This window comes from Nannobrachium achirus (assembly GCF_963921795.1).
Source record: "Nannobrachium achirus genome assembly, chromosome: 16".
NCBI lineage: Eukaryota > Metazoa > Chordata > Actinopteri > Myctophiformes > Myctophidae > Nannobrachium > Nannobrachium achirus.
In genome coordinates, this window is record NC_137823.1 from 39150315 (window position 1) to 39167403 (window position 17089).

Below are 17089 nucleotides of genomic sequence, written 5' to 3' on the forward strand. Positions count from 1 at the left end.
ATCTCCCCATATTTTATTTTTTCTTCTTGAAAGTCCTTCCTTTGGCCTTGGCCTTGCCAAACGTGGTGGTCATCTTCCTCTTGTTGAAGGAGGCTTTTTTGCGCCGCAGGGTCTTGACGTCTCTGCCGCGGACCCAGTCGTCCCTCTGAGCCTCCCACTTCAGCTGCTTCACCCCTGCGGGAAAGAATCAACAACAAGACATGTTGGAGAGTTGAGGTCGAGGTTTTCGCAAAAGGTTTTCAAACCTTTTTGTATTTGGCTGCAGAACCCCATCTTTGTATTCCCCAGAAGCAAAGATTTTAGTTATATGTTCGCTTAAAATATAGCAGATCTACAAGCTCATAGCATGTCACTTTGTGTCACGCTATGAGTTTGTAGATCTACTATTTTTGAATATCCAACCAATGTGTGAATATTTATTTATGAAATCCCAGTTTTAATGTCTTAAGTGGCAGTGGTTCTTGACGTTGGGGTCCAGGGACCCCTGCCCCCCCACAATGGATCTGGTTCCATTTGGGCACACTCCAGACTTATGGGGGGTCCTTGCAATAATAAATACAGTTTGAGAGCCAATGCTTTAACAAGAGGAAGGATGGACCCAGCATAATGGGTTCTCTCTGTTGAGAAGATTGTGTACCTGGCTAGCATCTAGCTCAATGAATAAAAACATTACAGCGGATTGTGTTATTTATTTTGTTATTTCTCTTCTTTCAGTAATCAGTCGTAATTAATTAATTAATGGTCAGCCAGTGACAAAACCAACAAACATGCAGAGAGAATGGTTCAAAGTGTTGGGGTCTTACCTGCTTTGTCTTTGTTGGCCATGGCGTTCATACCGGTGCTGTCAAAGCCAGCGTTCTCATCCAGCATGGAACCAAACTGGAACGAACAGGTTTCAATGTATTGATTATTGTTTTGATAGTATACTGTTTAGACTGACACTTGGTTTACCTAGTATGATCCTAATTTACTACACTGTATGTGTTTACCTTGCTTATTGTAAGTCTCTTTAGATGACATATTCTGACACCAGCAAGGCCGTGTTCAGACTGCAGGCAAATCTGATTTGTTCCTCAAATCTGATCTTTAGGACTGACTGTCCACACTGTTATCTTCTGGTTGCAGTCGGACACCATTTTTATTTTTTGTCGTAAAGTCATCAGATTGGATTTGTGTATTCTGACGGCTATTCCTGGCAAGTGACACCGTAATAACACGTTATAAGATGAAGTGAAAATCAGGCTGTGGTGTCACACAGATTTGAATCACAGTTCCAACGACCCAGGAATGTGGTTCACATCTGATTAGCACACATCTGTGTCCATATTGGTTTCTTGCTGTTCAGACTAATCAGACTGCAATCTGGATAGGCCAAAAATGTAATTTGTACTGACAGTGTGAATATACACTACAGTATATAATGTCTTCATCATAATAATCATAATAATCTTACCTCCTCAGCAGAAGCAAACATCGAGCGGTCCTCCTTCTTTGCTTTCTTCAATGTATTTTTCTTCCCTGGTTTAGAACCTAAAGTGTAGGAGGGAGTGTTACTCATCCATTAGCTACAAACGTTATATAACCCATAGTTTTACAAAGTGCTCAATACATAAATATCAGTAAATAATACAGCAATAAGCGTGTATTTAATTTAAGTTCCAACAACTGGTTCTTAACATCTTTGCAGGTATGTTTCTCTTGAGAGTGTACAAATGGAACCAAATGGACCTGATGTCCTTTGGGGAAAAAAAGATTGAGCATCACTGAACCAACCTAGTATGGATCCAGAGAAGTCCAGTTCTTCTGTCATCTTCCTCTTGGTCTTCTTTGAGCGGGACGGCAGCTCAGGTTCCAACTCCACGTCAGAGTCTGAAGGACAACGACATATATTTATATATTCTAATACTTCTATTAATGTGTGCAGAGTAGGGTTGTTCGATATGGCCAAAAAATAAAATCTCGATTATTTTCTCTGAAATCCCGATTTTTTGTTAAAAGAATAATACATTGTTTCAACTATTTTGTTTTCATTTAAAAAATGCAAGGAAATGATTTTTTTTTTCATTATTGTTTCATTTTTTGATTTTTTTTATATAGCCAAATAGCAAAATGCAATAAAACAATAAGGGTATTAATAATAATAACTTTAGTTGTGCAACAATCACATACAACTTAGCGTCCTAAGTGTTTCATTATCAATAGTGAGTGACAAAACAGCCAAAACAAGCCAGCTCTTGGAGGCTGGTGAGGCATTTTGGTAGGCATTTCGCCTACCAAAATGTAATTCCTGGCTACGCCCCTGCCCTGCACCACTCATGCACGGAGATGTTGACTGATTGTAAACGGAGGCGAAGCGCTCCGCTTCCCGACGCAAAATTAACACAGTGACAGGGACAGTAGGAGACTACAGTCAGTAGGTGGGTAACACAGAATTAATAAGCTTCTTTCAAACTACAACAAGTAAGTAAGTTTACCAGCTCAGCAGCGTTTTGTTCTGTTTGCTGCTTGAACCATCGCGAGTGAGCGCAGTGCATTGGTGAACTCTGCTCAGTCTGACGTGCGCTAAACGCGCATACAAAGAAATTACACATCAGATAGAAAGTAGTATTAATTTGGTGTCGGACCTTCTCGTCCTGCTTTAGGAGGACGGGGCTGTGTACTTTTTGCGCGTGCAAGGCTCCAATGAGTAAGAATTTCCCTAATTAAAGTGAAAATACTTTTTTCCATTTTTTTAAATCGTCCAAAGGAAAAAAACCGGGTTACGATTAAAAATCGATTAATCGAACAACCCTAGTGCAGAGGTAATACATGTGATGAATGTACAATATGAACTGGGTATAAACCAGCAGTTTGTTTTTAACAAATTACATTACATTTGATAAACCAAGTGTATAATGTACAACTCCTTACCATCAAAACCACCATCATCATCTTCATCAAGCTCTGGTACTGAGAGGAGAGAACACAAAAGCAAACAAACCAATCAGTATGCAGATTTCACATGATCCCCCTTAACTCATTAACTGCCAAAAACGTGAATCCCTTAAAAATCCCGTTGTACCACCCTGCCACGCCCGTGAATCCCGTGAATAAAAATAAAAAAATGTTTTTTTTTTTTTTTCAAATTTTTTTTTTTGGACCCCAAAAACGTTAGTAGGCATGATAGCGATCGCGAAATTGCTTGTTTAACCCCCATACAACCCCCATACAACTCAGGTAGCAGACCTCCAAGCTCACAACAGTGTAAAACATAATGGCTGCTATCTCATGAATGCCTGAACGGATTTCCATTCGGATTTTTTTGTTTGAAAGCTGTGAGCAATGTGGACACACGTGGTGCATTATCTAGGCATGGGTGTGCATGATCCGTGCACTATGAATTACATGGAAGTCTATGGAGACGAATGGCAGTTAAAGAGTACGAAGGTATTGTTAAATGGCAGCATATGAGTTAACATAATAACCAAAAACAATGCATAGTTATGTTTTCCAGGACCTTCCAAGACACTTGATCAATTCACCGCACGTAAGCAATAATGGAGTTCCCAAATCACTTCCTGGCTGTTTTCTGTGGATCTGATCTAGAAAAAGCATTTCTATGCTCTGAATGGATGGCAAGCGGAGTGGCCCAATTCACATTAATTCTTGCATAAGGCTGCCCTCTGCCGCCAGCTTGGCTAAAGTACACATATGAGCGTCCATTGTAAAAATAATTAGTTTGGAAATAATCAATAGATCATTTTCTATAACATCGCAAAGGTAAGCTGCTTTTTGCTGGCACCAGCCCCAATAGAACTGGGGCTGGGACTGGAACTGTTAAAACCACTGATCTGAACAACATCACCTCTAACTAAGAATATAGTACTAGTATCAGAGTAGAGTAGTTGATGATCCATAGTTCCATACTCCCATCATCGTCGTCGTCATCATCGCCTCCCTCGGGGTCCATGAACGTTCCTCCTCTTCCTCCAGCTCGTCTCCAAAGTCCTCCTCGTCCATGCTGCCCAGAGACACCTCCTCATCGTCCAGGTCCTCCATGTCCATGTCAGAGTCTGAGGAGTCCTCCTCCGCTCCCCTCCTGCTTCTTCCCTTTAGCAGCTCTTCACATTACTGACCACAACGTCACATAGAGAGCACGTTAACAATGTTAACTTTATAATACCATATCAAGTAAACCAGTGGTCCTCAACCTTTTCAGGCTGGGACCCCCAGAATAATCATATTTAAAACTGGGGACCCCCCCCCCCCCCCCCCCCCCCCCCCCCATCAACCTGACGAGCACTAAGAGTTGAGGCATTACATTTTGTAAAACACGGTTTCTATTGTGAAAATAGCCGATCTACATGCTCACAACGCCGTTGTTTCACGCAGTCACTGCACTCCCTGCTGCGGCGGGGAACGTGTGTGCCGAATTTGAAGCCGGTGGGGACGAACGGTTCTCCAGATACGCGGATTACATACTAAGACAGACACGCACGCAGACACGCACGCAGAGACTTCTCACATTTATAGATAGATTAAATGTAAGTGTCAGAGTTGGGAATCAGTTCTTACCCAGCAAAGTCCAGGTCATCTCCAGGTAGATCAATGAACAAGTCATCTCCTTCAGCAGAGTCTGGGTGCAAAGACAAAAGAAAGACGTGTTTATTTCACACACCCTCATAACATAAACATTGTAGTCCGTAGCATGATAGTGCTCCACTGGACAAAGTTACATGCTATGCCTTTACTTAACAGTACCCACCCAGTATTCTCTCAAACTCGTCATCATCCACCTCTTCAATGCTCTCCTCGTCATCCTCTCTCTTGGGTCGTCGCTTCTGCTTCTCCTTCTGCTGCTTAAGGAAGAACCTGCCAGAGGTCAGAGGTACAAAAGTACGATTAACACTAATGCGAGCCACTTAATATGAAGGGTTACATTTTCTTTGCTGGACCGGAGCGACATACTGTAAGTAATAATACTTTTACTGTAAATAAAGTAAGATTGACGGTGCTCACCGTCAACGGCACCATGACTTTAACCCTTTAAATGCCGGTGAGGATCGTCAACGGCAGCAGAACTGTTAAGCAAGTGTCCCTTTATTTTCGAGCAGAGCCGAAAAAGCATTTCGGCATGCTCGCAGAGCGTGCGTGATCCGTGAACCGTTGTGCACGATGGACACTGCTTTTTAATAGCAGTAAATGTGTTAACTCAGTTACTGCCAATTAAATATGCCCTCGAGTGGCATTATTGCCAGAAAATCTCCATAGACTCCCATGTAATTTATAGTGCACAGATCATGCACGCCCATGCACAGATCATGCACCATGTTTGTGCAGGCTGTTCACAGCTTTCAAACAAAAAAATCAGATTGGAAATCCGTTCAGGCATTCTTGAGATAATAGCCATTATGTTTTCTTCAGATGTAAACAAACATGGCTGCCATGTTTGAAAGATGGGGTTGTATGGGGGGTGGAACATGCAAAATCGCGATTGAAATCATGTTTACTAGATTTAATGGGGTCCAAAAAATTCTTTTCAAAAAAAAAAAAAAAGATATTAAAAAAAAAACATTTTTTTTTTGGGGTTCTTTTCTAAGTAAAAGTTGCCCAAAGTCGCTTGGCAGGGAAGTCCATAGTGAGAAAGTTGATCTAAAAGTCGTTTGGCACTGTATGAGTTAATGTCATAGTCAACCAGTAAAAGTGTCCTACCCGACACCCGGGTCTTATGTCTCAGTGGAAGAGTAGGGTGTGTGCTCTGTAATATGAAGTGTGTGTGTGTGTGTGTGTGTGTGTGGTCTCACCGGTGGAAAAAGATCTCGTCCACAGGGATCTGGCTCTCGTCTTTTGACAGAAATGCCTCACAGTTCACTGGAAATTGGAAACAGACACAGACAGCCTTTAACCACATGAACCCTAGTATCCCTATTCTGGGCATGTAATAATATGCCAAAATGTGGTGAAGACTTTCCGGTCTACAAGCTCACAACGCATCACATAGTGTGCTTGTAGATGGGAGACTTTCGGTAAAGAGAGAGATTGTTGTAGAAGGAAAAAAGAAGGGGACCGAGTACAGAGCCCTTGGGAGACTACGGTCAACAAAGTATGTGGGTTTAATTGGTTATATCTCATCAAAATGCTAAACCAGCTTTTGAATGTGATTCTAAAATTATATTTTATCACATTTTCTTGTGCATCTTTCTATATAAGAATGAGTGTGATCTCTGGTTATTTTAAATACAGCCAAGACTTGAACTGATTTTCTCATAGATTAAACACAAACAAACATCACAGCTAAAGATATTGTTGCATATTCTAACTTCAATAAATTAACTCCCTATTTCATCATACTACAGCGTCACACAAAAGCATCAAAAGTAGATCTGCAAGCTCAAAATGCAGCGTGAAGCTATGTGTTTTGAGCTTGTAGGTCTGCTTCTTTTTGCGTTTTTTGAATTTGAATCCTGAAAAGTAACAGTTTTGGACATAATGAGACGGCAGAGACGATATCACACATCTGTACACATTCACAACCAACACATGGGTAGGTCTGATGCCAGGCTCTGTGTCCATGATGCGACACAAGCAGGAGAAAAGAACTCACCTGCCAGAGAGCGCACGTTGTTCATGGTTAACTTCTGTTTGGGCTGCATCACTGTGGTGTCTGTGTTTTCTGAGGAGGTAAATGCAACAAGCTCCACTATTAACGCCACTCTCAACCCGCTGTCACAATAATAATAATAATCATCACTAGGGCTGTCACGATATGACATTTCACAAGACGATTAATTGTCTCTCAAATAATTGCGATTAACGATTGAATTGTGTTTTTGTCGTTGACAATTACATTTCTGTTTGGCTTGTAGGCTTTGAAATTGCACATGGCAGATATGATGCGTAACCTAAATATACAAAGAAATTAAGGACATATTTCGCAGCTTTACACTTTAAAAAAGAACATTGATAGTGGAAATAGCCGATCTACAAGCTCACAACGCGTCGCAATGGAGCTTGTAGATCTGCTATTTCAACTATTTTTTTAAATGATTGAACATAAACATCTTTCAACATGTAAACGATTATGACAATTATCACAAAATAATTGTGATTATGTCAAATAATTGCGATTAGACGATTATGTCATAATTGTGACAGCTCTAATCATCACTGTCCGACAGAAGCCTTGTATCTCCAAGTTTCAAATTTGTACCTTTTTTCACGAAGTAAATTCCTGCTTCATCATACTGTACAAGGCTATTATCGCACAAGACTAGTGACAATAGCAGATCTACAAGCATGTGTGCTTGTAGATCAGCTATGTTCACTATTTAAAATAATTTTTAAAATGATAAATACAAAACGAACGGTTTTGGACATCAAGGTACATGGCATACAAAATCAAGAAAAGAGATGCATGCAAATGTAAAAACAATTAAATTAATACAATTCCAAACTTGGCTTGAGATCCCTCCCAATTTATTACACACAAAAAAGAAAAAAGAAAAGAAGAAGTTGGAAGTCTAATTACGTTTTCCTTTGATTTGTTTGGGGTTCCTGAAGACAAACCGGTCCAGGAAGCGGATCAGAGTGAAATCCTGCAGTGGATCTCCAGAGTACTGGATCAGTTCTCCCTGGACAACACAAAACACACACATCCAGGTCTATGAGAACAATGTGACTGTCACCGACAAACACATTCCTTAACTTGATGGCCTGCCTTCACTGCCAAAACTACAATAGACCAGTAGATGCTGTTGTTCCATACCTGTAATATGGTCTTGGCAAACAGAGACACTGAGGGGTGGTAATGTGCTGAGAGCTGGAAGACGTGCACGTGCACGTGCACACACACACACACACACACACACACACACACACACACACACACACACACACACACACACACACACACACACACACACACACACACACACACACACACAGGAAAAACGATAAAATGTGCAGTTTCATGTGAAGAACAAGGTACAACATCACACTAGTAGATGATTTGTCATATTCAAATGAAAATATAACCAAATGATGTCAATCAGGGGTACAGCATGTTAAACTATACGTACCCGCTGTAACTCCCAGAGTGTGGCGCGGTCAGCACCACAGTACAGAGGGTTTCTGTGCAGAGGGTCGTACGTCTCCAAGTTCTTCCCTGGTAAAGAAACAATGGACACAGTAGACAATATGAGAAGATACAACAACATGTCAATGTAGAAGAGGACATGACTCATATTTCACTGCTTTCTCAGTCATATTACTAGTATCAGAATTAACTAGAGCTACTGAAACCAGTAAGACTCCCAAATCGGGAGATGTTTACACGCAGCCTCATGGTGGCACTAGAACAGGGCCATGTGCAGGTAGATGTGAAGATTTTAAGTGGCATGTATGCCTATGTGTTGAGGGAATGTGTGTGGCTAATTGCAAAGAAAAGGCATGTGGCGTTCATGATTTGCGGATTTATTTTGAAAAGGGAGCAAAAATCAAGCCTATCATGCAGGAGGGGATATGGGAAATGGGACAGATGCATGTTGATGACATGAGTTGCGAGATACTGTGTCCCGCTGTGCGTAATCTTTAGGCAACATCAGTAGGAGTAGTGTCCATTAATGTTGTCTGCAAAAAGCAACCTCATGGTGGCGCTAGAAGAGGGGCATGTGAGAAATCAGGGGCGGAGGTTGTGGTTTGCCAGCCAAGGAGTGTGTGCAAAGTTTGGCATGGATAGGGGCAACGGTGCCGGAGATAAGAGTAGGGCCAAAAGTGTGACGTGACGTGACGTGACATGACGTAGGTACAGAGGGACTGACTGTCAGACAGCCGGTGGAGGTTTTCATAGAAGACAAGTAAACTTGTAGATGCATAGCATCCTTCCAAATGACAGAAATCTTCATCCATTAACAGCACACCTACCCTCCAGGTTCTGGTGATGTACCCAGGATGCCGCGGGTCTGGGCGGTTGGGCGGTCTGTTCTGCACTCTGTCCTTCCTCCACTTTGTCGGCGTCCACAAAGCGCTCCTCTCCGTCATCGTCTTCGTCGTCAGCGGCATCTTTGAACACCTCCTCCTCGCCGTCCTACAACATAAATGAAATAATAACTAGAAAGATGCAATTCTGGGAAATTGGAAAGCGTGATTTCCTTTTTTTTTGCATGTTCCCTATCAAGTAAAAAAACAGGCATTGATGAGATATTACAGAGTTTAAAATAAGATTTTAATTAGGGCTGGGACTGATTCATTTCGATTAATTAACTGCAGAAAATGCGATTAAAACAATTAGCGCATTTTAATCGTGCTTAGTTTTGGCACCATAGAACCTTTCTCACTGGACAAGTTTCAGGCATACGGATCATACCAGTGCACCAACCAACAGTCAACAAACCCCAGTGCACGCAATGGGAGAAGTCGCCGATCAGACCGCTTATTTGTTCAGCCCAGTGGATGGGGAATTTTGATTTAAAAAACGTGTATACCAAAATGCGTTTTAACTCATTTACTGCATTTACGCATTCACTTCCTCGTTACGCCATACACGAGGCATGCAGACACGATTGCTATGGACTATGGAGGGCTGCTGGTTTCGCAGCGTCTCCTCACCTGGTTGTTGTCCTGCAGCAGGTGGCGGAGCGCCGGCTTGTTCCTCATGACCTCTGACACCAGGAAGAGGGCGCCGCAGGCGAAGGTGGCGTTCTGCTCCTGGCTGGCCTGCAGCAGCCTCTTGACGAAGGCCTTGACCCTCCTCAGCACAATGTCCGCCTTCATGGACTTGTAGAGCAGGTTGAGGAACATGCTCTGTCTGGAGCTCACGCTCAGACCCGGGTCCTGAAGCTTCCTGAACAAACCCACAGATAGGGCCGTTAGGATTATGACATTTTACATGACGATTAATTGTCACTCAGATAATTAGTGATTAACGATTTAATTGTGTTTTTGTCGTTGACAATGACATTTCTGTTTGGCTTTTAGGCTTTGATGTTGTACATGGAAATTACTGACATATTTGACAACTTTATACTTAAAAAAGAACATTGATAGTGGAAATAGCCGATCTACAAGCTCACAACGCGTCGCATCGCGTTGTGAGCTTGTAGATCTGCTATTTCCACTATTTAACATTTTTGAAAATATATGAACATGTTTCAACATGGTAACGATTATGACGCTTAAATAATTGCGATTATGTCAGATAATTGCGATTAGACAATTATGTAATAATAATTGTGACGGGCCTATCCACAGAGAGACAAAAACAACCGCTTCGGTTTTACACAATGTTTTGTGTATCACCAAACGTTATTTTTCTTTTTGTTGTGGCACGTTGTGAGAGTTAAATGTGTGCAGGAGGGTCAGTTTGGGCCATGTTGAGAACTCTAATTAAGACAATCCAGGATGGTTTATACTTATTTCAATGTACAAATATCAGAAGTAGCTGATCTACAAGCTTACAACTTGTCACAGCTTGTAGAAATAATAATACAAAATAATAATTCAACTAACTAAATGAATTGTGATTATCTCAAATAATTATGATTAGGTGATCATATTGAAATAATGACTAACAGACAACAGCAGCATACCTATAGAGGGCCACATAGTAGCGGTCTGAGATGGTCTGCTGAGAGTCCATGGCCTGGAACAGCAGCATGAGAGCCTGCACCGCCGTGTTGAAGCTGACCATGTGAACCACCTTGAACAGCGTGTCCAACTGCTCCTTCACCTACACAACAACAACAAAATGACGGAGGACGATATCACGATTGTCATTTTAGAGGTATTAAAAAGTGCTTAAATTGTCACTTTAGAAATGTGCAGATACCCTCTATATATACACTTAAACTTTATGTTGGTTTGTTTACTGTTGAGTGAGAAAACAATGTTGCACATTATCTCATTCACTGCTAGGCCCGATAGTCCCGAGAATATGCTAATGACCCTCTCTGCCAGGCCCGATAATCCAGAGAATTTCCCGTTTCTTTAAAAAATAAATGTAGTAGGCATGATAGCAATCGCGAAATTGCATGTTTAACCCCCATAGCAACCCCATCTTTCAAACATGGCAGCCATGTTTGTTTACATTTTAAGAAAACATAATGGCTGCTAGTTCACGAATGCCTGAACGGATTTCCATTCGGATTTTTTTGTTTGAGAGCTGTGAGCAATGTGCACACACGTGGTGCATGATCTAGGCATGGACATGACATGATCAGTGCACTATGAATTACATGGAAGTCTATGGAGAGGGAGGCACCTGGAACTTGGAAGGTATTTTCAAATGGCACGGTATGAGTTAAGTTCATCATCTGGGGACCCCCTAAAATAATTTGGGGACCCCTCTGGGGGTCCTGACCCACAGGTTGAGAACCACTGACTTAGACAACAACAACAACAACAGTTAATACAGCTGCTCCTTCACCTAAACCAGTGGTTCTCAACCTTTTCTGCTATTCTCACAATTTCTGCCACTAATATTTGACAATTTTGCCATTGTTTAACCAGAGGTACTAAAAAAGGTACTAAAAAAAGGTCTTAAAAGTCCTTAAATTATGACTATAAATGTGTAGACACCCCAAAAATAATTTGGGGACCCCTGGAGGTTTACCTTGTCATCCCCTGACTTGGTGTAGGGAAAGGCGCGGTTGACGCCGGTGAGCAGTGCTCCCAGCATCTTGTGGTTGATGTCCTTGTTCTTGACGCAGGCGCGGAAGAAGGTGAAGTACATGGAGAGGAGCTTGGTGGCCAGCTCCGCCTCCTCGTGGCTGAGCAGCACCTGATTAGGGATGGGACGATAAGAACATTTTATATCACGATTATTGTAACCAAAGAAATTGCGATTTACGATATTATCGCGATAACCAAACTATCCCCAACATCCATTATCCTGGGGCAGAACATTTTCCCAAAAGAATAGCAGATCTACAAGCTCACAATGCATCGATGCATTGTGAGCTTGTAGATCGGCTATTTTTTGGGAAAGAGATTTGGTAGAGAGTGGAAAGAAGACTATCAAGTACGTATGTTTTACCAATAGAGGGTTTCAATGGTACTGCATATGCAGCTTGGCAAAAAAAACGTGAATTGATCCCAGTACATGACGGAGGACGATAGCACGATAAGTTAAATCTCCACAATACACTTATCGTGAGTGATTATTATCACGATAAACGATAAGAATGATAAGAAAATATAGGCCAAAAATGCTAAAATATATAAATAATAATATTTAGTCATATAATACATTATAATAATACAATAATAATATCAGAAGTGGATGAGGAGGTGGTTGGGACCTGGTTGAGGAAGCAGATGGCGTAGTACTGGGCCTTGGGGCTGATGTTGGGCCTGAACATGAGGCGCTCCACCTCGTTGCACACCACGCCCTTCATGTTGGGGTGCTCTTTGAGCAGGGTCTCCAGGAGGTACGACGCCTTGGCCGCCGTCTGAGACTCGGGGTCCCCCACTTTGTTCACCACCTTTTCACAGGGGAAGAGATATGTTTTATTTTGTTGCTGTCGGGCAGAAACCTCCATAACGTTTCGTGTTTTCTCGTAAATTAATCCCCTACTTCAGGGTTCCCCAATAGGCGGCCCGCGGGCCGCACCAACCCCAGTAATAATGGTGGTATAAGAGCAGCAACAACACTAGTATATCGTCGTTGTCGGGTGGAAATCTCGTATCTCCAAATTTGTATGTTCTTTCGCAAATCATACAAGGCCGTCGCACAGCAGTGAAAACAGCAGATCTACAAGCACACAACGCCTCGCACCGCGAGGCGTTGTGTGCTTGTAGATCGAACGGTTTTGGACAAAGATTTTCACCCGAGAAAAGGTTTGAAAATGCCTGTATGAGCAGCTCCCTCTCCTGTTCAATGGCCTACTCTCACCTGTATGAGCAGGGCCCTCTCCTGTTCAATGGCCTACTCTCACCTGTATGAGCAGGGCCCTCTCCTGTTCAATGGCCTACTCTCACCTGTATGAGCAGGGCCCTCTCCTGTTCAATGGCCTACTCTCACCTGTATGAGCAGGGCCCTCTCCTGCTCGGGGCGGCTGCACAGCAGCCTGTGAGCGGTGACCAGGGCCTTGGCCTTGTTGGCGGCCACGGTGTCGCGGCCCACCCCGTCCAGCGCCGTCACGAACTCGGCCATGTGGCGCTTCAGCCGGTCCTCGAAGTACCAGAGGACGAGCCGCCGGTCGCGGGAGTCCCGGTTGCCGCTGGCCATCTCCTCCAGCCGGTGGAAGGGCCGCTGGGCGAAGGGCCGCAGCTTGCGGCTCTCCGGCAGCAGGTCAGACAGGAGCAGCTCCTGCAGCGTGTCCAGGGCCATCATACCTACGGTAGAGGGACGGGTGTCTGGGGTTAGGGTCCAAGTAGGAGCCGGAGCCAAGCTGACAGCTACCAGGCTGAGGCATTAGGGCTGTCGCGATTACAAAATTGAAGTTGACGATTGATTGAAATAATTGGGATTTTAGGCAGTGATCTTTGGAACATATGAATCAAAATGGAATTTCTGTTTGCCTTTTGGGCCTTGTAATCAAAAATTCCACAGCGCAGATATGACAAATACATTACAAGTAACTTAAATAGACAAAGAAATTACCGCCTTTTTTTTAATAGCGAAAATAGCTGATATACAAGCTTACAACGCGTCACAAAAAAATCTGGAATAGCAAATCTATGAGCTTACTCGTCACAAAGTCACACGTTCTAAGCTTGTAGATCTACTTTTAAAGTATTTTCAGAACAAAAATGTTTCAGCATTGGCTCTATTTCAGGTACAAATGATATACACAGCTAGTAGCAAATATAATGTACTTCAGTCAACACCAAAAAGATACTGTAGGTAAAAACATTTTATCGATTTTTTTTTACCATTATGGAACCGAAACTGGGAATAGATAAGAACCGTAATAAGATCAGCAGAATCCTCAAATGATCCTACCCATGCGCCGGCTGCCCTTCTTGGTCACCATGCCGACGAGGCTCTCCACGTGATCCAGCGTGTGCACGGGGGCGTCCTGGATCAGCACCGTCATGGCCGCCATGCGGTCGGGCAGCGTTCCGGTGGAGACCACCGACTTCATCCAGGCCGTGTTGGCGCCCTTCTGCATGTTCTTGCGGGTCTTGTACAGCTCGGCCTCGGCCTCAAACAGCTGCTGGGCCAGAGCCTTGTACTGGTTGACCACGGAGGCGTCCTGAGGTGGTGCAGAGGAGTCTGGGATCTCCGCCGTGTACTCCAAATCGTACCATTTGCCACCGGGCTTCACCAACAGGAACTGTGTCCAAGGGATTGTCAAATGTATCGATTAGCAATTGTGAACAATTATTTTACGGAAAACCTTTACGGCCAGTCCAGTGCATCACATGAGCAGGGACAACAGTTGCAGAGGAGAATGACGCTGGAGCAGCTCGGACAATAGGTGCTAGTACAAAAAATAACTAGTATTAGCTAGTAATAATGTCTGGGAATGTATCATTCATTTCTGAAACTCTTAAGCGCCATTTACAAGAGTTGGACGATGAAAACAATAGATCTGTATGCTCACAGCGCGCCTCGAAAGAGACAGAGAGAGAACCTAGTTGCATGTATATACAAGCTGTACACAACACACAAGGCCTGTGCCCATGGCATCTCGGGTCTTAAACTATGCAAAATGTCAGAACATATAAGACAGAAGCTTAGTTCTATTAATAACAATATACGGTATAATTGTACCACATTTTTGCTCACCTGTCTGGGCTGGAACTCGAACACGTTGGCGATCTGCTTGGCGTTCTTCTTGGCATTCTTCTTTGTCTTTTTGTCCTTGGCTTCTTGCGCTTGTCCTTTGTCTTTACTGGCCTCTGGCTCTTTCTTGGCCTTGGTCTTCTTGCTCTCCTTCTGTTCAGCGTCCTTGGATGATTGGCCTTCGGTCTGAGCAGTGTCCTGGGGACAGTAGGACCGTCACAGTTAGTACACAATCACCTGGTCACTGTTATTTGAGCTAATCGCAATTATTACGCATTTATCCTTCCTTAGCATCGTCTCTTTTCATCTGTATAAAACAATGTCGTCCACGTTTAAATTGGCCTCCCCTTTTGGGGCACAAGGACTTGCGACTAGTTGCATTAGTGCGGACTGGCCTTGACAAAAGAAAAACAGAAATGTAATTAAATAATGAAATCACAATTGTTTGCATGACAATGAAATCATCATCTCAAATTTCACATTAATGACGACTTGCTCTAACCTGGGAAGCTTCGTCCCCTGGTTCTTCCGGTAGGTCGGGTATGATCTGCTCTGCGGCGTACGCACGGATGCCGATCTGGGCGATGAACTTCTCCAGCTCACCGTTCTCCAGGTCGTCGATGGCTCCTTTCTTTCCTCCGTCCACGAGCTCGTTGTCCTCGTTGTCATCGTCCATAGAGGCCAACATCACGTAGTCGGCCTGTGGAAAAAGCTCTGTCATGTTTCACACATCCAACTTAAAAGTTCCCAACCTTGGATCCTCGGGTCAGGGCCCACTTAATCTTGACCCACCCGTCTGACCACCTAAAGAAAACAAAATCTCACAACTGAAAAGTCTTGTTAGTTCAAGTCCTAATCTAATCTTTGACAATCAACACTTTCTGTAATAGTACAGTTAGTAGAAGCTAGCTGCAACAGTCAGTTATGATGCATAATTTGCTAATTTACTAATAACATTACATTCACATTAACCTAAGTCCAAATAAAAAGCAGCAGTGAAAGTGACCATATTAATAACGTTGTGATAGAACTCTCTATATGGAGGTGTTGGGTTCATGTGTGTGAAATGTATATTACATACATAAAACATGTGTATAATAATAATAATTATAATAAGTGAGGTCATCGCTGTACAGTAAACGCCACACAGAACACTTTCCACTGATGACTAACAGCATTGACACTAGCCATAATAGTGTCATGAAAATGTAGGCATAATAAAGCAGACGCTCTTCAGAGCGATTTACAGAAAGCAAGTAAAACACAAGGTAATACATGATGAAATCAATGTTAATTATAGTGATATTTCGTCCACTAAGACTAGACAATTTCAGAATACTAAAATAGGACTAAAACTATCATCTGTCATCAGCAGATTATCAAAAAATAAATAATAGATAAATACTGTACATAGAAACTATCGGATGCCAGGTCTACTAATAAATGACCTGGCATCTCTGGGTCTACATGACATGCTATCCAAATTCATTTTAACCTTTGCATAATTACAATGTAATAAGAGTTATAGATTATTGTATTAATTGGTCATGTAATAATAATAAGTGATGACAGGTCATCTCTGTACAGTAAACAACAAATAGGACACATTCCACTGATGACATTAGCAATAATAATAGTGTCATTGACAGTGCGTTGTATTGTTATATGAATTGGTATTGTTAGTTTTAAAGCAGTGTTTCTCAAAGTGGATTCCAGGGACTCTGTGGGTTCCTTTATGGGGGTCTAAATTGACCCAAACAAGTCTGTAACTCTGACAGTGTACAAATGGAACCAAATGAACCCAAATGAACCCTAACGGGTTCATTTGGTTCCATTTTGTACACTGTCAGAGTCAAGGGGAGACCTTTACATTTGAAAGTTTGAGAACCACTGGTTTAAAGTGACTTACTTTCGTTCCACCCCATCTCAACACATCCTCTAGCCGCAACTCGTTGTCTTTTTTCTGCGTCGGCTCTTCTCTTTCAGCCGCTGATCCTCCACCACCAGCCTCCTCATCCTCCTCTTCCTCCTCATCCTCCTCTTCTGCAGGCCGCACTTCAAGCTCTTTAAATTTATCTTTTTTAGTCATTTTGTTAAAACCTCCTCCCTTCTGCTTCTTGTTTTTGGGAGCCATGCTAGAGAGAAAAGCAGCATGGATTGATGTGGGACGAATGACCCGGACGTGAAACACCAAACCCCCCTCAGCACTGGAACAAAATAAAAATGAAAATGAAATAGAATGACTCAGGTTATTGTAATAATATTTGAATTTTATGGTATGTTTATATTTTAAATAATTGTTACAATTTTATACATATAAATATATATATATTTACATTTTCACTGTTTTATTTCTATCACCGATTCGACGGTGTCGCGTGA

The 17089-nt window shown here is 42.5% G+C and overlaps 1 protein-coding gene across 1 annotated transcript; it reads right to left on the bottom strand.

Moving 5' to 3' along the window:
* Positions 1-13: 13 nt before the first annotated feature.
* cebpz (CCAAT enhancer binding protein zeta) lies at positions 14-16748 on the bottom strand (the record flags this gene model as incomplete). The annotated part of the gene is given in 24 exon segments (XM_080744908.1): positions 14-174; positions 804-879; positions 1454-1530; positions 1774-1869; positions 2911-2949; positions 3907-3963; positions 3966-4078; positions 4555-4615; positions 4745-4851; positions 5784-5850; positions 6584-6652; positions 7508-7610; positions 7745-7798; positions 8058-8143; positions 8902-9064; positions 9586-9820; positions 10566-10705; positions 11588-11755; positions 12276-12458; positions 12998-13311; positions 13922-14255; positions 14711-14905; positions 15210-15407; positions 16617-16748. Coding segments are annotated over 23 exon segments (3084 nt in total). The 5' UTR covers positions 15396-15407; positions 16617-16748.
* Positions 16749-17089: the final 341 nt, after the last annotated feature.